The following is a 21220-nucleotide window of genomic DNA, read 5'->3' as shown; positions in this document are numbered from 1 at the left end:
TGTGCCCAGATTTGGTCACCGGGTTTTCAGAAGGATGAAGAGATGTTGGAAAGGGTCCAAAGGCGAATGACTAAGGTAGTTTCTGACCTCTGGAATGTTGAGTATGAGGAAAGATTGAAAAGATGTAATTTGCAGAGTCTCGTGGAGAGAAGGAAGAGGGGAGATATGATAGAGACCTACAAGTTGGTAAGGGGTTGTTATAGGATCAATGGTGGAGAAGTTCTACAGAGAATAGTGGGAGATCAGGGGAGAACCAGAGGTCATCCCTGGAAACTGTATAAGGAGGGTGTGAATAATGGAGTGAGAGGCAGGTTTTTTTCATGCAGAGTTGTGAGTGATTGGAATGCCCTGCCTGAGAGCGTGGTGTCTGCAAGTAGTTTGAATGTGTTTAAGACATGGTATGATGAGATGTGTGTGTAAGATAAAAAGACCTCCTAGATGAGTCTTTGACTCCATGAGGTCTTGTTTTTAGTAATAATAATAATAATAATAATAATAATAATTTTAACGGGCAGACCAGAGTTGCATTTGTTGTTTCTGAGTTGTGAATTTGATATTAATTCTCTTTTCATTCTCATTGTTTTGATCAATAATTAAATCTTTATTTAGTAAACAATATGAAGTTGTGTGAATTTCATATGTACCTGTTCAAGTTGTGGATTTGATGAGAATAATTTTCTATCACCAGGTGGGATACAAAGAGAGATTGAGGGAATGCCATTTTCAGAGCCTTGTGAATAGAAGAAAGAGAGGGGATATGATTGAGACATAAAAGTTGAGGGTTGTAACCAGATTAATATGGAGGAGATTTTTCATAGTCAAGGGAGACAAAAGTAGAACAAGGGATCATCCCTGGAAGCTGTATAAGGAAAGTGTAAACAGTAGAGTGAGGAGCAGGTTCTTTACATGGAGGGTGGTTGGTGAGTGAATTGCATTGCCTGAGAGTTGTGATAAGTACAGAAACTGTGAACCGGTTTAAAGCACCATTTGAGGATCTTTTTTACGTGAGAATTCCTGAGAATTCTAATGAGAGTATTTACTTCCTGAGAGTGGGGACTTGCTTGAAGGTCTGATATTAATAATGATAATGCCCTTTCATTCTTCATACTCACTCTATATCATTCTTCGTTCATCACTTGCACACTGACTAATTTGCAATCATGGTTAGAGTGTCCAAACATATTATTTTGAGTGGGACAGTCTTGTTTTAACAAAAATTGTTCTAACATCTCCAGACATACTTTCAGGATGCCAATATGTCCCATATTTCAAAATCTGATTTCCAAGATGAAATGTTTTAAGTCGTATATGGATTTCTATTATTAAAATGTTAATAAAAATGTTTTGATTCTGCCTGGTTCCATCTCTTTAATAGAAAGAGTTTTCTCTTTAATGAATTTATTATAGTGCATTTTATTATAGGGAAAAAAATCAATTGAATATTGACATGGCAAAATCGATTATAATTATAAAAAGCTATTAATAATAATGAAGAGCCAAAGGCTTCAATTCGGTGACATGAACTTATTTAAGTTAAGGGATATTATATCCCATATTGTTTCTTAGCCGAATAAGAAACTCAAAGAGTTTCATGCCGAATATAGAAACTATATAAAGTTCGGCAATTCCAAGCGTAAGCAAATACCTGGATAGTGCAGCAACTGACCCTTGAAGGTAGTGCAAGCTGAGGCAACTCATGTAGAAGGTGGATCAAGCTCCAATCACTATTCTTGATATTTACCCATAATGTGAACTTAACTCCTAGGAGCTGTAGTATTGTTCAACATTATGAGAGAAGGTCACTACCCAGACCAGTTTCGACCTTTTTTGAGGTCTCATCAGTGAGTAGGTAGACCATGTTGATACCAAGTTTGCAGTGAACAGAACTTACACCCCTTTAATGAGAATTGCCAAGAGGTGTCCTATTAAAGTATTAATTATAATGAAGAGCCAAAGGCTTCAATTCAGCGACATGAACTTATTTAAGTTAAGGGATATTATATCCCATATTGTTTCTTAGCCGAATAAGAAATTAAGAAACTACCTTCAAAGGTCAGTTGCTGCACTATCCAGATATTTGCTTACGCTTGGAATCGCCAAACTTTATATAATTTCTATATTCGGCATGAAACTCTTTGAGTTTCTTATTCGGCTAAGAAACAATATGGGATATAATATCCCTTAACTTAAATAAAAAGCTTTTTCACAGGAACAAAGTGTAATGATTTTCATTAATTTATTGTAAAGAACAACAATATTAAAACAATATTGAAATAGGTAAATTTTGAGGTATACTTTACTTTAAATTTCACATTCTTATTATTAAAAATATGCCAACTTAATTTTCAGCTTTATTTACTGTTTATCAGTTTTTATTTATTATTACTTAATTAGCTGCTACAAACATAATTATTGTACGTTAAAATATTGTATCAGGGGCAGAGAGTACACAATATAGAAATTTTGAAAGAAGTGAAAGAGATGAGGGATCTGGGAATGATGGTGGGCAGATACTCAAAGCTTAGGAATCACAGAGTTTAATTTTTCGTATTTTAATCAAGGTTACCTTAAATACCTAATTTTATTCCGATTTGCATTAACAATTTTTCAGCCAAAATATTGAAATTTTGGTCATGGGAAATATTTTTTTAAATTTTTTTATGGAAATCTTGAATTTCCATCCCCCCCCATTTGATATCCCATATTTTTAATTTTAAATTATGTGCACCCTAAATGTGGTCCTTCTCAACTTGCCTGAGGTACTGAGGTAGTAGACACAATCTTTACTTTGCCAGTCTTCTTATTTGCTCATAGAGTAACACTTTCATGTTGCCTCCATTTTTCCCATCATGTATTCTCTGCTTGAACTATTTGTCATATTTTAATCAACTGATTGCATGATTTCAATGAGCTGCCACATTTTCATTAATTTCAACACTTTGTTTGAGCCTTATCCACTCATACAGATTTTATCAGATTTGTCAGAGAAATCTGGTGCTTTTGCATTTTGCAACTTTGCTAATGCACTGTAAAAAACTACAACATCCTTCCGCAAACTTGAAATATGCTGCAAGAACCTCATTGAATATTTCCAATATAAGTTTGGTGATATGATCCATCTGTAGGAATGAAATTTGGCCTTCAATTTTAATCTTTCTGCTACTAACTATGTAACTGTAGAATTTCTAGGATTTTGCTCTGTAATGTAAGATGTAAATAAGACTGTCGGACTTGATAATATATCACTGTGTATTCTGAACGAATGCGCCAGGGAGTTGACACCTGCCTTCACATATTTTTTTAATATGAGTCTTACACTTGGTCAACTTCCTAAGGAGTGGAAGGAGGGCAAGATTGTGCCATTTCATAAAGGAGGTGATCGAACTCAAGCATCAAACTATAGTCCTATCTGTGTGTGTCAGGTGTTATAGTTAAGTTGTTGGAGAAGCTTGTGAGAACTAGGATCCAGAGTTGGGTTGACAACGATTATTGGTATTATCTTTGATGGACAGCATAGATTTGCTGAAGGGAGGTCATGTTTTAGTAATCTATTTACTTATTACAATAAAGTGACTGCTTCCTTGGACAGAGGAGAGGGATACCCAGTAATATACTTGGATTTCGCAAAGGCTTTTGATAGAGTACCTCATGATAAGTTAACAGTCAAACTAGAGCAGATGGAGTTGGATATTAGATTAGTGCATTGGATTGGAGACTGGCTATCTGGTAGGTATCAACACGTTCTGTATGGGGGGTGCGATATCCAGGAAAAGGAAAGTCACTAGTGGAGTGCCTCGGGGATCTGTTTTAGGGCCATTACTGTTTAACTTGTATATTAGTGATATTGGCAAAGATTTGAATGGAGATATTCAGTTTGCAGATGATGCAAAGTTAGGACGAACCATAAAGAGTAGTGAAGATGTTGTGGCCTTACAAGAAGACTTGAATAAATTTGAGTGATTGGGCACGGAAATGGGGATGTGAGTTCAATGTTGCAAAATGTAAGGTTTTCAAATTTGAAAAACAAAGATGGGATGCAGAATTTATGCTTGGTGAGAATATATTGTTGGAGGTAGAGGAAATAAGAGATCTGGGGGTGATAGTAGATAAGGATCTAAAATTTAGGGGACACATAGCCAAAATTGTGAAGACAACACAAAGGCTTCTGGGAATGATGCAGAGGACACTGACATGTAGAAGTAGGGAGATTCTTGTTCCGTTGTATAATGCTTTGATTAGGCCACACATGGACTATTGTGCCCAGATTTGGTCACCGGGTTTTCAGAAGGATGTCGAGATGTTGGAAAGGGTCCAAAGGAGACTGACTAATGTAGTTTCTGATCTCTGGAATGTTGAGTATGAGGGAAAGATTGAGAAGATGTAATTTGCAGAGTCTGGTGGACAGGAGGAAGAAGGGAGATATGATAGAGACCTACAAGTTATTAAGGGGTTGTTATAGGATCAATGCTGGAGAGGTTCTACAGAAAATAGTGAGAGATCGAGAGAGAACCAGAGGTCATCCCTGGAAACTGTATAAAGAGGGTGTGAGTAGGGGAGTGAGAGGCAGGTTTTTTTCATGCAGAGTTGTGAATGATTGGAATGTCTTACCCGAGAGTGTGGTGTCTGCAAGTAGTTTGAGTGGGTTTAAGACATGGTATGATGAGATGTGTGTGTGTGTGATAAAAGGACCTCCCAGATGAGTCTTTGACTCCATGAGGTCTTGGGGTAATAATAATAATAATCCCTCTATGGTGGTGGCTTGTTCGTCTAGGAGTATGATTCTCACTTTGGGTGCAAGAGATCCTGGGCTCAAATCTCAGAGAAGCCCATTTTTAGAGACAGCTTGGAGCTATAGCATGGGACGAGGAGTTGAGCAGTAACAAAATAAATGCTGCTTGGGAACTGACAAAGAAATACATGACAGCATCAATGTGTGAATGTATTCTGAAGTCCAAAAAGCTTGTGGCGGTAGCATGAAATCTGGAAGATGAAGATGGTACTTTGGAGACATCACAAGATAAATGTTGATAATAATCAGTTACATGAAGAGTATAAAGAACAAGCCAGGAGAGTGGCTCGGTTAGAAAAAAAAACAAAAGTGCAGTATAATCAAAAATTAGGAAAGCAGGCAAAGAAAAATCCTAGAGAGTTTTTTTTTTTTTTTTTTTTTTTTTTTTTTTAAGATATGTGGCAAGTAGAATGAAGAATGATCATGGTAAGATAATGTTAATGGATGAAAATGCTAACTGTTGCAGAAGATACTTTTGAGATATTCAGTGATCAATTTATAAGGGTGTTTCATCCTGATGGAATCATGAGGAACTTAAGTGTAGAGGATATAGGAGAGGATGGTGTAATTGTGAGTGAGCAGGAAGTATTTGAGGAAATAACTTGGATGTCAATAAGGCAATAGGATTTGATGATATATCACCACCACAAATCTTAAGGGAGTGTTTGAGGGAATTGTCAGTAGCATTGGAATGCCTGTTTAATAAGAGTCTAACAACAGTACAAGTTCCAAGGGAGTGGAAAGATGGTCAAATTGTCCCATTGTGATAAGGCTGTAGCTACAAATTATAGGCTAATCTGTATATCCGGAGTTGTGGTGAAGGTACTTGGAGAGATTGGTGAGAAGTACGATAGAGAAATGGTGATAACAGCTGTATTCTCTGTGATTATCAGCATGGATCTGTTAAAGGGAGATCATGTTTTACTAACTTACTTATGTAATATAACAAGGTGACAAATACCTTGGACAGGGGAGATGCATATACGGTGGTGTACTTAGATTTTGCAAATGCTTCTGATAGACTGCCACATCACAAGCTGTTAAATAAATTGAAATAGATGGGACTAGATAACAGACTTCTGAGTTGGAAACAGTGACCGGCTGTCGTATAGATATCAGAAAATTGTATGTAGGATGCAGTATCCCAAAAAAGGAAGGTCACTAGTGGTGTACTGCAGAGGTCAGTTTTGGGACCACTGTTGTTCAGTTTGTATGTTAATGATGGGTTTAAGTAGTGATCTACAGCTGTTTGCAGATGATGCAAATTTGGAGAGAGCAATGCAGAGTTAATGCGACCTTACAGAAGGGCTTGAATAGATTGCATGAATGAGCAGGTAAGTGGAACTATCAGTTCAATATTGCAAAGTGTAAGGTTTTGAGATTTGTAAAGCAATGATGGGATGCAAAGTATACACTTGGCATGGAAACTTTAAAGGATGTAGAGGAGATGAGCGATCTGGGAGCGATGGTGGACAAGGACCTGGAATTTAGGGACCACATTGCACAAGTTGTGAAGATGTCACATTGGATAATGGCAATGATATGAGACCCTGACATGCAGAAATAAAAAGGTTATGATGTCATTGTAATAAGGCTTTGATCAGGTCTCATATGGATTATTGTGCACAGATTTGATCACTGGGTTTTCATGTTGACGAGGATATGTTGGAAAAGGTCCAGAGAAGATTCATGAATGAGTGAGGACAGATTGAGAGAATGTAAATTGCAAAGCCTCGTGAATAGGAGGAAGGAGGGGGGGGGGAATATGATTGAAACATATAACTTAGTCAGGGATTGTTATCAGATTGACATGGAAGAGATTATTCATGGAATGGAGGGGGGTGGATATGGATAGAACAAGAGGCCATCACAGGAAACTCTATAAGGAGAGTGTGAGCAGTGAAGTGAGGAGAAGGTTCTTTGCATGGAGAGTGATTGGTGAGTGGAATGCATTGCCTAAGTGTGCTGTGAATGTAGACACATTGAATCAGTTTAAGTCACAGTTGGATGAGCATGTGTGCAATAGTGTGTACCTTCCATAATGAATCTCTGACTACATGGAAGTCAGATGCTAATAATAATAATCCTCTATTATTAATATTAATAAAATAAAGTTTCATTTTATTTTATTAATATATATTAATAATCCTCCTATCTGTTATTACTTCCTCACTATATTTGTGACCTTCTTGACCTGTGTCTAATACTCCTTATGAAGCTGAGGTTACTCTGTTCTCTATACCTCCATCTTCTTTCTCCGCAATTCCTACATATACTTTAATTCATCCATTTCATCCCCACTCTGTTTATCCTTCTAACCCCCAAGGATACAATCTGTCGTTGCTATCAGTGATTCATCTTGAACAAAGTATCAAGCATTAATGATTTCTCTTTCTTTCAACTGATGATGCTTTGACCAACGATTAGTCTGTTTTCATACTTTATAATAGTCTGTTACTCTGTAATTCCAACAACTCAAGGAATTCTTTTTATTCACAAATGTTCGTTACTGCTTCTAATCAATGCTTCCATATTGAAAGTCAGTCATTATTGTCAGTCACTAATCTCATCTGCCTGAACATTACAGAAACATTTCTCTGTTCATTCCCTGGGCTGTAGTCAGTTCCCAATATATATCTAAAATTCCTGCTCACCTCAGCTGTGCACCATATGTCTTCAAAGCTGTTATTACTACTACACTGACATTCTGCCTGCAGGAGAGACACTGTAACAGAATATGATGGATTTAGCATTTCTTTCCCACAAATCCATCCATTGATATTCAACATAGTCTGTTCCAGTTAGTATATCATCCTCTGTATATATCTCACACCAGTGATTTGTGGTGATCCAATAATTTTATCAGTGCCACAAACTTTGTCCCATTATTCCTAATACTCCTTGGAGTGGTTTATATAAACATAACAGATTCTCTCTGTTCCATCTTTGTTTGCCATATTTTCTCATTCCATTGTACAATGTACATTACTTCCAATGAGGCCTTCCCTGAACTACTTCCTCTCATTGGTGGAATGGATCAAAAACCTTCATTCTAGGAAAAATTATTTCAGTTTTTCATTTCAAAGCAGGTGTTTGAATCAGAAGAGTGGAAAGATAAATCAACATTGGAAAGGAAGGGTAGAAAGGAAGCTATAAAAAACTTCCAATAATACCACTTTTGAAGGTTAAAGTTTTGTTTTCTATCCCTTTTGTTAACAACTTTCTCTTTTAGAAATGGTTACAATATACTCAATAAAAAATAAAAATAATCAGCATGAAATTTGTAGAGCAGACAAATTTCAGTTATAAAAAACTTAGGACTATAATCATACTGAGACAAAATAGAAACAGTGAATGTCGAAATTAATTCTATATATACATGAGGGTGGTCTGAAAATTTCTCGGCCTAACAATGAAAAAACTAATTTATAATTTCAAAATTATTTTTATTTTTCAACATAATCTCCCTTAAGACTAATACATTTATTCCAGCGATGCTCCAGCCCCATTATCCCATCCCTGTAGTGGTTCTCAATAAGATCTGCAAAATAAACCTCTACAGCTGCAATCACCTCTTAATTCGAAGAAAAACGCTGACCAGCAAGGAAGAGATAGAAGACAGAGGGAGCCAAATCTGGGAAATAGGGTGGTGTTCCAACAATTCATAGTGCAGACCCTTAATTTTCCCATTACCAAAACACCTTTGTGGGCAGGTGCATTGTCCTGATGAAAGATGATTTTTTTCTTCTGCAAACTAGGTCTTTTCTCACGAATTTTTTTGTCTAGTCTGGTTAAAAGATCAGAATAATATTCCCCAGTTATTGTTTTACCCTTTTCAAGATAATTAATAAACAAAATGACTTTAGCATCCCAAAACACCGATGCCATGACCTTTCTTGCTGATGGAACCGACTTTGTCTTCTTTGGTGCTGAACAACTGGCTACTGTCCACTGTTTTGACTGCTGTTTGGATTCTAATGTGTAATGGTGAATCCAAGTCTCATCCATAGTAAGAAATCAATGCACAAAATCAGTTTTATTCTTGTTAAAACGCTCCAAGCACTGTTCAGAGATTTTCATGCAAGTGCGTTTTTGATCTGCTGTGAGCAAGTGTGGCACCCATCTTGCAATTTTTTTCATTTGAAATGAAAAAATTCTTTTGAAATGTCTATAGTCTCAGTAATTTCATGCACTTTGACTCACTGGTCATCCAATACCATACCGTGCACTTGATCAATGATTTCTGGTGTTCTTACACTTTTTGGACGTCCTTCACATGGATCATCTTCAAGGCTGGTACGGCTACGTTTAATCTTGGCAGCCCATTTCTTAATTGTCAAAAATGAAGGAGAAGAGTGTTCATAAACTTTTATGAACTTCAAATGAATTTATTTTGGCATTAAACCTTCTTTTACAAAGAATTTTATAACCGCACGATACTCAATTTTATCCATGTCAAGGGATACAGAACAACACTTTTACTTCAGACAGCTGTATAAAACAAACTACTTGATAGAATAACTTGCTATTTCACATGGATGCTTATGACAGATATGTATCAACTTAGAAAAAAACAATCTTGCCAATAGTGTTGCCATCTATGGTCAAGGCCAAGAACTCTTCAGACCACCCTCGTATATGCATATCATTTTTATTATTCTACTGGCATCTCCATGAAATCTCATCGTGGGAGACCCAAACTATCCACAGGGAAAAAAGACTCAAAACTGACATTGGCAACTAATTCCATTCTTTGCCAACTCTCCAAGTGAAAAATCTAGCTCTCACACCCCTACTAACCACATGTTTATTCAACTTCCAGGGATCATCTCTTGTTCTGCACCCTCTAGCCAAGGTCTGAAACATTCCTCCACATCAGTCCTATAAAATTCTTATTGGGTGCTAATCTACTAGCACTCACACTTTAAAAAACATTTAATACACTCTTTCCATATATCTTTTAACTTTCATGACAAATACACCTCACACACACACACACACACACACTGCACTGCACTGTACAAAAACCATGTAAATTCAAATCACACAACAACGTCTTTGCCACCATTTCTCTACCATAGATTGGAGCCATACTGAAAATATCATACTTAAACAAAAAATACAAGGTTTACTTATAAACTAAATAACTCAGTCAACCACACACTCTCATAAAACAAAAACGAGGTAACCTAATATTAATAACTAAATATGTTATATTTCAGTAGCGTGGCACTCCAAAGAAAGATTCCAGAGGAATGGAAGACCTCAAAATGGAATACTTCTTTTCAAAAAAGGGAACAAGGAAGACATAAAAAACTATCGTCCAATCTGTCTACTCTCTCTCATATATAAAATCATGAACAGAGTAATACTGAACAGAATCCAAAACACTCTCGAAGACAACTCCAGTAGAGAACAGGCAAGATTCAGAAGAGGCTTCTCCACAATAGATCATATCCAGGTCATTTCTCAACTAACAGAAAAATGCAGAGAATACTGAATCCCTCTATGTTTCCTCTTTATGATTTAAAAAAAGCATTTGATATCATAGAACACAATGTAGTTATCAGTGCCTTACTGGAAATAAATGTGAACCCTACTTACATCCACATGATAAAAGAAATTAACAAAAATTAGACCACACAAATAACCCTATTTGATCAACCTATAAATCTACTCTATAATATAAAATGATAAGCTTTTTTGGTAACGTTTTTGTGTCATGTTTTTTGTCAAGTTATTGGAAACGTTTTGAAACTCGGGGGCTACCCCGAGTGTTGAGTCTTCAAAATTTGAGTCATCAGAATTCAAGGAGAACTGGCCTTCCAGTCTGCAACTCGGGGAGGGGGGAACCCTTTCGAGTTTTCAAAATTCGAATCATCAGAATTCAAGGAGAACCGGCCTACCAGTCCGGAACTCGGGGAGGTTGAATGGCATGGGCGCAAGGGGGAGAACCCCCCCCTTCGAGTTTTTAAAATTCGAGTCATCAGAATTCAAGGAGAACTGGCCTACCAGTCCGGAACTTGGGGGGGGTGCCATAGGCAGAGTCCCCTAGTATAGATATAAAGATGTAAACTTTGTGCTATTTATTGCTATTTATAAGCCACAGTTATTATTATTTTTATATATATTCCTTTCTTATTCTCACTATTCCATCTTATTGTTGGAAAAACTTAGTTTATCTACCTTTTTGCACTATGAATTTTAAGCCTATGGATACTAGAAAATTTATTTGATAAGATTGCACCATCAATATGTTTTAATTGGCATAAAATTCAGTAATACGGCTGGCTGACTTCTCTCTCTCTTTCTCTAACACAAATTCCTTCAGTAAAACTTTACACAAACAGTCGTAGTCTATTTGCACTTAACTATACGCTTTGGCTATCTTACTTTCTTTCCCGCTCTTAAGTTGGATTTTATTTAGGAACAGTGCATTGTAAAATAAACAATCAGGCGGCACTCTATTGACATATAATTAAAACACATTTATTTACAATAAAACAAAGTACATTAAATAAGCGATAGGGATTACTCTCTCTTTACCTATCCTTATATACTTTTGATATAAAGAAACGAACTTTCCCTTTTCAATATTAAATGACTATACAATGTAATTACTCTGTTACTTCTCTTCTTAAAAAAATCAAATTGCTGAGACTAATTTATTCATAAAGAGATTAGCTGGCTATGGCAAGTTGTCTTACAATTTATATTCCAGTTAACAACAAATCAGAGGACTCTCTTATAGATATTTCTTATTACTATTTCTTATCAGTCCACCTATGACATATCTCCTAGATTACAAAAAGAATGTATAAAAGGATGCAACACACTTACAGAGGCTCTTTGTCACGACACCTTCCAAAAGTCCTGCATCAAAGTCAATATAGTTTTTCTTTCATCTCAGGCCTTAAGTTTCCGTCCGGAGAGTCTTGTTTAAGGGGGCATTTCATCGGAATATCAGCAGGTCTTGGACTGCAATCTTCCCGGTACTCAAAAGCTCAGGCAAGACGTTTCAGCATACAGGTTTGAAGATCATTCTTCGGCTTTTGGCTTCGGTTGACTTCCTGCAGCACTAGGACATCTGACCAACACTTGGCTTCGGCTGTTCTCCCAATTTTTTTTTTCTGGCGTGGGTTCACCGTAAAGTCTGGTCCTTTGGGTCTGATTGCTTCTGGTTCTCTGCTGACTGCCTCTGGCTCTCTTCAGTAACAGTGCTTTGCCTCTCCTCTTAATGACTGTGGCTTGCCTCCCTTCTTGATAACTGTGCTTCGCCTCTGCTCTCTCGGCAACTAGATCTCGCCTCTCTTCTGTCGGCAACTGGACCTCGCCTCTCCTCTCTTGACAACTGGATCTTGCCTCTCTTCTGTCAGCAACTGGACCTCGCCTCTCCTCACGATGTTTGGCTCGGTCCCCTTTTATTTTCACCTTCTCGGGACCTTGCACCAAGGGTTGTAAACCCTGGAGAAATCAGCAGTTCTCCTTGACCTTTTTGTTAAAGTCGACCCCTTATTTCTTCTCCACTGTGCACTCTTTTTTCCTTGTCTTGTTGGGCAGCGGAAACTTCTCTGAAACTAGCAGATCTCTTTGATACTAACTTTGAAGGTGTTCATGTGCAGAGCTCGCAAACAACTTTCTCCCACACTTAATTGTAAACAACTTTCTTGTGCTCTTACACATAGTTCTGATGGCAAAGCATTGCCTTTGTTTTTGACATTCTAGAAACTTTAGTTAAAACAGTAAATACAATGAATTCTTATAGGGTTATTTACATTAAAATTGAACATAAAACATATAGACAAACAAGCTTATTTTTGTAACATTCTCATGAGACTTGACCTTAGTAAAAATCGATGTAAAGCGCTTTGGTATTTCTAAGCTACGTCGAGTTTTACAAAGAGATGGGTCTGCCAAGGTGATGTGATCTCCCCAAATCTGTTTACCAGCACTTTAGAATACATTCTGAAAATAATAGACCTAAATGAAGGAATAAGCATAGATGGCGAAAAACTACAAATCCTTATGTTTGCCGATGATCTAGTACTGATATCCCACAACCCAAAAGACCTAGAAGAAATGGGTAAAAAAAATATGCACAAACAGCAGTAAGATTAGGCTTAGAAATGAATCTAGAAAAAACAAAATGGATCAAAAACATCTACACAAGTGACAGTCACCAATGTATTAATAACATCTCTATAGAACAAGTTGACTGCTACAATTACTTAGGACAAACAATAAAAATGAATAATGATTTATCTGAAGAAAGCTGCATGGCTATCATTCAACAGACTAAAAGAAACACTGATCAAAATCTTGACATCTCTGTGAAGGCAAAACTATTTAATAGTGACATTCTTCCATCACTCACATATGGATAAGAAACATGGAACAAAATAAGAAAAGAAGAAGAGACTCTCAGAATAATCAGCATGCAATAGAACGTAGGATTTGTAACATCAGCAAAATGGAACACGTTAGAAACATGGAACTAAGAAAGTGATCAGGCATAAAAGATGTGGTAACTGCAATATATGAAAGTAAGATGAGATGGGCAGGTCACATAGCCAGACTCAGGGATAACAGATGGACATAGAATACTCAACTGGCAACCAAGAATAAAGAGAAAACCAGGAAGACCACCTACAAGATGGAAAGATCCACTAGTGAAATCTATGGGTATAACATGGAAGAGAGGCTCAAAATCGAGAGTGTTGGAGGCATCTTTGTGACCTGCACTCATGGAGAAATCCTGAGTGAAACACAGGTCAAGGTAATTTCAGCAGCACTAATAATAATAATTATTATTTTTAAGAGAGACCTCCAGGGAGTCAGAGACTCATCAAGGGAGGCCACATACTACATACACCAGCTATCATGCTTATTCTTGAATTCGTTCACACTGCTTGCACTCACAACATCCAATGGCAATCCATTCTACTCACGCACTACCCTCTGAGAGAAAAATCACACACCCCATTCTATAAGAGAAAACTCAAGCTCTCACCTCTTCTTAGCAGCCTTCATTCTCAGCTTCCAAGGATGCCCTCTCGTCCTTTCCCACCCTCCATAAATTGAAAAATTTCATTAATTGAAATCCTGTATGACCCTTTTAGAACAAAGTCTCAATCATATCCCCCCCCTCTTTCTCCTGTTTACTAGTGTCTGCACTCTACAAATTCTTCATCTGTCTTCATAATCAGTATTCCACGATCGTGGAATACCAGGATCATTTTTAACACTCTCCTTTGTACTCTCTCATATATCAGAATCACAACTGAAATCAGGAGACCAGGCCTGCACACAATAGTCCAAGTGAGGTCTTATCAAGGCTTTGTTAAGATGCAAAATAACATCCTTATCTTTACATGTGAATGTTCGTTTCAGCATTGCAATTATCTTTTGATTTGTATTTGTAGTCTTTGCCACATGGCCCCTGAACTTCAACTTCCTATCTATTAATACTCCAAGATCCCTAGCATTATCAGTTTCTTCTAGCCTAAACCCACCAATGGAAGGGGATCGATCATTCGATGCTGTTGGCACACTCTCCTTGATGAGTCTTTGGACTCCCTGGAGGTGTCACATAATAATAATATAATACGACATTGGATATCTGATCATGCCGAAGTGAATGACTTTATATCTACCGACATTGAACTGACACCCATTTTCCCATGCCCACAATTCCAGCCTATTCAAATCATTCTGCAAGTGCTACATATCAGGTAATCAGCAGCCTTCCTGATTACCCTACCTATCTATTGTATTACCAACAAATAGCTGTATGTCGCTTGTCAAATCCTTCCCAATATTATTAATGTAATAATATTAATATGTGGTACACCTTGTTGTACACCACTGGTTACCTTAAATCTTGCAGACTCACATCACCCATATATGACTTTTTGATATCTGTCAGTCAGCAATCCTCTTATACATGCTAATATTCTATAATCTAGACCCATTTTCTCCAATTTATGCAGCAGTCTGCCATGCTGTATTCTGTCAAAAGCCTTAGTAAAATCCAAAAGTATCATGGTGTATCCATTCCCCTTGTCTAGTTCAATGGTAACATTGTTATAGAATGTCAGCAAGTTGTTAAAATATGACCAAGGGTGCGCCGGCCATATGTGCAATGTGTGCAATGCACGCAGGTGCCAGGATAGTAAAGGTGCCAAAGAGGAGGAAATACTTAAAAAAAAATACTAATAATTATATGAAGAGCCAAAGGCTTCAATTCAGTGACGTGAAATTATTTAAGTTAAGGGATATTATATCCCATATTGTTTCATAGCCGAATAAGAAACTCAAAGAGTTTCATGCCGAATATAGAAACTATATAAAGGTCGGCAAGGCCAAGCATAAGCAAATACCTGGATAGTGCAACACATAACACATTTGGTAGTGCAACACTGAGGCAACTCATAGTAAGGAGTCAATGTATATGCAAATTCTTTCCCTGAATGCAAGGAAATCATTAAAGTTAATGCTATTTGATTTTTTATACATAAAGCCGTATAAAAATCATAAAAAAATCACTTTAAAAAAACGTTTTTTTAAAGTGATTTTTTTATTGTGGGGGGGGGGAGATAGGGGCGCCAACTATACTGGCGTGCTACTGGGTATAAGGGCACCAACTAAAGTTTTGCACACAGGCGCCGGACACTACTGGCGTGCCCCTGAACATGTCCTTCCCTTAGTAAACCCATGTTTACATATATCTATATATAGATATATGCATACATATATCTATATATATATATATGTATAGAGAGATTTTATTAATTAAAGCAATGGTTTTATGTATAAAAAATCAAATAGCATTAACTTTAATGATTTCCTTGCATTCAGGCAAAGAATTTACATATACAGTGACTCCTTAGTATTTAATAATCACAAAATTGATAAAAATAACAGCATAACAATTTTAAGATAAGTGTTCATTTTTATTTAAGACAGTTCTGGTCCATTATATATACATAAAGATCTCTCTCTCATGGATTATGAGCTCAAATTTAGTCAACTCATTTTCAAAACAGTGAAGAAATATTGGAAAGGAACAAGAGGTGATTGAGCAGGGGAGTGAGAAGCAGTTTTTTTTTTTTTTTTTTTTTCTTGGAGAGTGGCGAATGATTGGCATGCATTACCTGAGAGTGTAATCAGTGTAGAAATGGTGAATGCATTTGAGATATGGTTCGATGAGCTGTTCGTGTGACAGAGGGACATTATGAAATGAGAAGGTCTGATACAAAATAATAATAATAAGAAGAAGAATGAATGAAATCCACCTTGTCTTTTGCATTTTCCATTTTCTGTATAACATTAAGCGCCTCTGTAACGCAATGGAAGAATGACGGTACATTGTGTCCTTTGATTGGAATAGGTCATATGGAGATAGCAGGATTTTTTCTCCCGGAAACTCAGATTTTTCATCCTGCATACAGACAAATAGGCCCTCAGAACACAGACATAGAATACTAGTTGTGGTGGTGGTGGAGATGGCGTTGATGGAGACGATTCGTAGTAGAAGTTTGGTGTAGTGGTTGAGACATGTAGGTGTCCTCCCACGATGAGTCTTCGGACTCCTTGGAGATGTCAGGAATAATAATAATAATAATAATAATAATTTCATTTCTTGAATAGCACCACTTATATTTTTCTATTATGAGTCTTCTTATTCATTATATACATTATATTATCATTTATTTATTTATTTATTTATTTATCATTTTCAGGCCCATCACTGTAATGTAATAGAATTTAGTCTTCCTAACAAATCAGTGCAGTTGTCAACAATATTTCGTTATCTTGAAAAATATAGTGATGATCTTGACATAAGAGATACCTCTGTTAGTCAAACTTCCTTAGATCAGGTAATTTTTTTTCCCCTAGAAATATATCAGCATAGCAGTCATTAGTTTTTATTTGACTCTGATGAAAATAGTGTAAAGCAAACTATGTTTAAAATTAATAACTAAACATGTATATAAACAACAGTAATAAACTTTAACGAATTAAAGATACAAATATTTCATGCTGAAAGTAACAGTACATCATCAGTGTAGAACAAACAGTTAAAGGAATGGAATACAAAGTACAGAACAGTCGGTGGATTACCAATTAAAATTGTTGCCGCATGCCAGAAAATTACTATTAATAAAATATTATGAAATAATTCTTAAAAACTATTTTATTGATGGTTACATAAGATAAGAATCTCCCAAACTTATGGATCATACAGAATTGTTGGCATAGCGATGCCACCTACCCCAATATGGCTGAACAAGTGCCCTTATTAAACCACACCGTGAGGCAGGCTGCCTCTATGCTACACCCTGTTGACGGTACTGCAGAAGAATTAAAATCAGCAATAATAAAATTTCAGCATGAAGGTAGGAGCAGGGTTATGGAAAGTAGGGCTTTTGGGAACTATCTGGTGTAAGTCAGATGGGCAAAATACTGTAATACCTTCTCCCTGGCTAATATCACCTACAATTCATTAGAAAATTAGCTGAATTAGTACAAGGAGAGTAATTAGCATGGGCAACTTAAAAATGGAAAAAAAGATTGCAAAGAAAGAAAGTTTATATAGGAGGGAAATGGAAGTTTTACAGCTACTAAGACAGAATTTTCTAAAGCAAAATCTTATGGAGGAAATCTGGCAATAGTAGGATTTGTCTATAACTAAGATAACTATTTTGTTCTCAAATGGAAACAGTGATCATGTAATTTGACGTAGAAGGTGGACAAGAACATTAAGTTTTTGGTTCAGAAGAGAAACTAGAAAAGCAAGTAATTATGAGAGATGCAAAATTAGCTTGTAGCAGGATTATGGATTCAAAAATTGCAAGGAAAGGATGGTAGCAAGATATCAAAAATGGTTAAGGGAAGCTAGAGGGAAGAAGCATTAAACTGTATACCCAAGGTTAAGTTAGGAATGTTAAAATTGGCTTAAACTTCATAGCCCTAAAGTCACTAGGGCTATGAAGCCAGTGTATGGTATTTGTTGTTATGATATTCTTCAACCAGTTTGCCTGTGCTCTGGATGAAAAATCTGAAATCCAGAAGGAAAAAATATGCCACCTCCATGTGAGACCAGCTAACTCACCTCCAGTTGAAAATCTCTTATAACAGTTACTTGTGATTTAGGATTTCAACTAAATTCTTTCCAACCAAAAAGCAAATATTGTGAAGTTATCATGAGGCAGAATCGGAAAGCAGGATGTGATCAACAAGCTCAGACAAGAAGTGAGACCAGTGTGGTAAAGGAAGGCAAAATCAGATTATGACAGGAAATTAGCCATGCATGCCAAAGAAATCCTAAGAAGCTTTTTTATTCATTGGCGAGCAAATGAAAAATTATGAAAGAAGGAATAACTTTAATAAATGCAGATGACTGGAAAGTAATAGTAGCAAAAGGAGGAGTAAAATTACTGAAAGAGCACTTTACAAGGGTCATCAATAATTTATATTGTAATGAAAAATTTAAACGAATCATCTGTGAGAATTAATGATACCGGCACTAGAAATGAAAAGGGAAAAATGTTATTGAAATTTGTAGAAGAAAGAATTCTAAAAATAATGAGCACTTTTTTTTCCTAAAGAAACACTAAAAAAAATGGAACCATTTGTTTTGAGGAATTATTATTATTATTATTATTATTATTATTATTATTATTATTCACGCCTCCATGGAGTCAAAAGACTCATCGTGGGAGGTCCTTTCTAAGAAACACAAGTCTATCAAGACTCATCGAGGGAGGTCCCTCCTAGTAAACACAAAGTCTATCATACACTCCTTAAATGCATTGACCGTTCTCGCTCTCACCACTCCATCAGGCAATGCATTCCATGGTTCAACCACCCTCCATGCAAAGAAACCACTCCTCATCCTCTTGCTCACAGCTTCCTTTCATAACTTCCAGGGATGGCCCCTTGTCATGACTCCTTCCCGCTGTTCAACAAAGCAAAAGAACTCCTCAGTGTCAACCCTGTAACCACCTCTCAACAGTTTAAAAGTCACAATCATATCACCCCTCCTTCTTCTATCCACCAAACTCTGCAGTCCACACTCCCTCAGCCGATCCTCATAACTAACATTGTACCGTCCCTACACCATCTTTGTTATCCGCCTTTGTGCCCTTTCCACAGTTAATTTATCCCCTTCAAATCCTGGGGACCAGATCTGAGAACAATAGTCTAAGTGTGGTCTGATCAGAGTCTTATACGACGGAATGATAACTGTTTTATCTCTGCAAGTCAGTGTCCTTCTCATTATTGCAGCAATCCTCTGCGTTACCTTCAATACCTTTTCAATATGTCCCCTAAATTTCAGGTATCTATCAATCATCAAACCCAGATCTCTTGTCTCTCCTACTTCCTCCAGTTTAACTCCTCCCATAGAGTATGCAGCGTCCCATCGATGTGTCCCAAACCTCAAGACCTTACATTTTGCTGCATTAAACTGATATCCCCATTCATTGACCATACTAGTCGCTCTTCTCACCTGTGTCTTATATTCTTCATGCATCTTCTCTTCACCTGTCTCCTTATATCTCTTCCATAGCCTCTTTTTCGCATGTAGCTCCTGTTTAATATTGTTTGTCATCCACTTTACTCCAAATTGTGTCCTCTTCTTCACTCATGGAATACAGCTTACCATTGCTGCTAACAAATATTCCTTCACAATTTCCCGAGCACTAATGATATCCCGGTCTTCCAATTCCTTCCTCCACGAAACTTCCCCAAGTTGGTGTCTAAGACTATTATAATCACCTGCTTTATAATTCCACATTCATTCCCGTGTTTTTGATACTCCTGCATGTCTATTCATTTTCCAAGTTAAAACCATATGGTCACTCTCTCCAACTGGTGGGAGAGACGTCAACTCAGTTATTATCAACTCTTCTGATGCTATAACCAAATCCAAAACTTTTGAACCGCTTGTTCCCCTCTGTTACATGTTGCCTAAGATATCTGTCCCTCAAGAATTCTAGAAATTCCATTCCCCTATTGCAACATGCATCTTCCTCTCTCCAATTTATACTACTGAAGTTAAAATCTCCCATAACAATCATTCTTCTTGCACTTGCCACGCTCAACTGTCTCAACATCTCCTTGTCCCCACCCTCTGTGCTCCTTGGTCTGTAGCAACACCCCACTAAATATCCTGTCTTGCCCACCTCCACCTCACACCATATGCTTTCAAAATCATTAGTGTTATAGCCTTCCAAAGCCTCCACTCTTAGAGGACATAGGTGGTCACTTATCATAAGCAGTACTCCACCACCACGCTTTCCCTTCCTATCCTGCCAAAAAATGCTGTACCCCGCAACTTCTATTCCTGTTATTATATCCTCTTCTGAATGAAATTGATTATATATTAAAAGACAAATTACACTGGCCAACAGAAAAAAATTTTTTTCTGCTGATTATGATCTGACACTTGTTTTTTACTAATTTCAGTGCGCTGATTTCAAATATCAAACCCATTTTTCTCTATCACGTCAGGTTTTTCCTCTATGGCATTTTCTTTTTGCTAATTTGTAAGTTTTTGATAGTTTTAAGGAGGCAGTACTATTTAGAGGATCAAAAAATCGATTTTTTAATATTATTTTCTGAAAGTATGTACTTTTAAAAATCTCTTCCTAACTTTTTATCAAGAAATTCAAAAAATTCCCGAAAATATAGCCTATTATTCAAAGCAGTGCACAGATCAGAATCAGAGCGCTCACCGCTCTCGCTTGTTAGTAAACGAATAAATGCTTAAGAACCTGCAACAGCACATACTGGCACTTTGAATGAGAGAGAGGCCGATAACCGACCTAATACATTTAGGTGATGAAAAGTAGGTGATGACAACTGCCCAAAACAAATGAATGCTATATGCATCATAGCGAACAAAGAACGATCGAAATCAGTCAATCGTTAATCGATCGTGAAAGCATAATGAGCGCTTATAACGTTTCGATAAAGTCTCTGGTTTTTTTTGTCTTGTTAATTGCATGTTAATCGGCAGTGAAGAAAATACATCATGTCTAATAATCGAAATTGGGTCAATAGTGTAGATTCCTTCCGCTACATTTGTGGCAGCTTTACTGTTCCCAGTCAAAGGACAAATATCACTGATTTCTTTAAGAAAGTGTACTTTGCATACTTTGACGTAAAAATTGCAGATCAGGACAAGTCATGGGCTCCAAATAAAGTGTGTAAGTCATGTGTAGAAAATTTATGACAGTGGAGCAAGGGAAAACACCAAAAATTAGCTTTTGGCATTCGAATGATTTGGCGTGAGCCAAAAAATCACATAGACGATTGCTATTTTTGTTTAGTTCAGACTTCTGGTTATAATAAGAAGAATAAGAAAAAAATTGTGTATCCAAATCTCGACTCAGCAATTCGGCCAGTTGCTCATTCCAATGAAAT

General features: G+C 36.8%; 1 protein-coding gene across 1 annotated transcript in view; it reads left to right on the top strand.

Moving 5' to 3' along the window:
* LOC150103053 (phospholipid-transporting ATPase ABCA1-like) overlaps positions 1 to 21220 on the top strand; it is an 859669-nt gene that overhangs the window by 819175 nt on the left and 19274 nt on the right. The window contains exon 40 of the mRNA XM_090398068.1: positions 16531 to 16668. Coding sequence (XP_090254194.1) covers positions 16531 to 16668 — 138 coding nt within the window. The remainder of the gene's footprint in view (positions 1 to 16530; positions 16669 to 21220) is intronic.

The sequence above is a fragment of the Typopeltis vanoorti genome, chromosome 9, assembly GCF_054136105.1.
Source record: "Typopeltis vanoorti isolate ZY-2024b chromosome 9, IOZ_Tvanoo_1.0, whole genome shotgun sequence".
Classification (NCBI taxonomy): Eukaryota; Metazoa; Arthropoda; class Arachnida; order Uropygi; family Thelyphonidae; genus Typopeltis; species Typopeltis vanoorti.
This window is presented reverse-complemented; position numbering and strand designations above follow the sequence as displayed.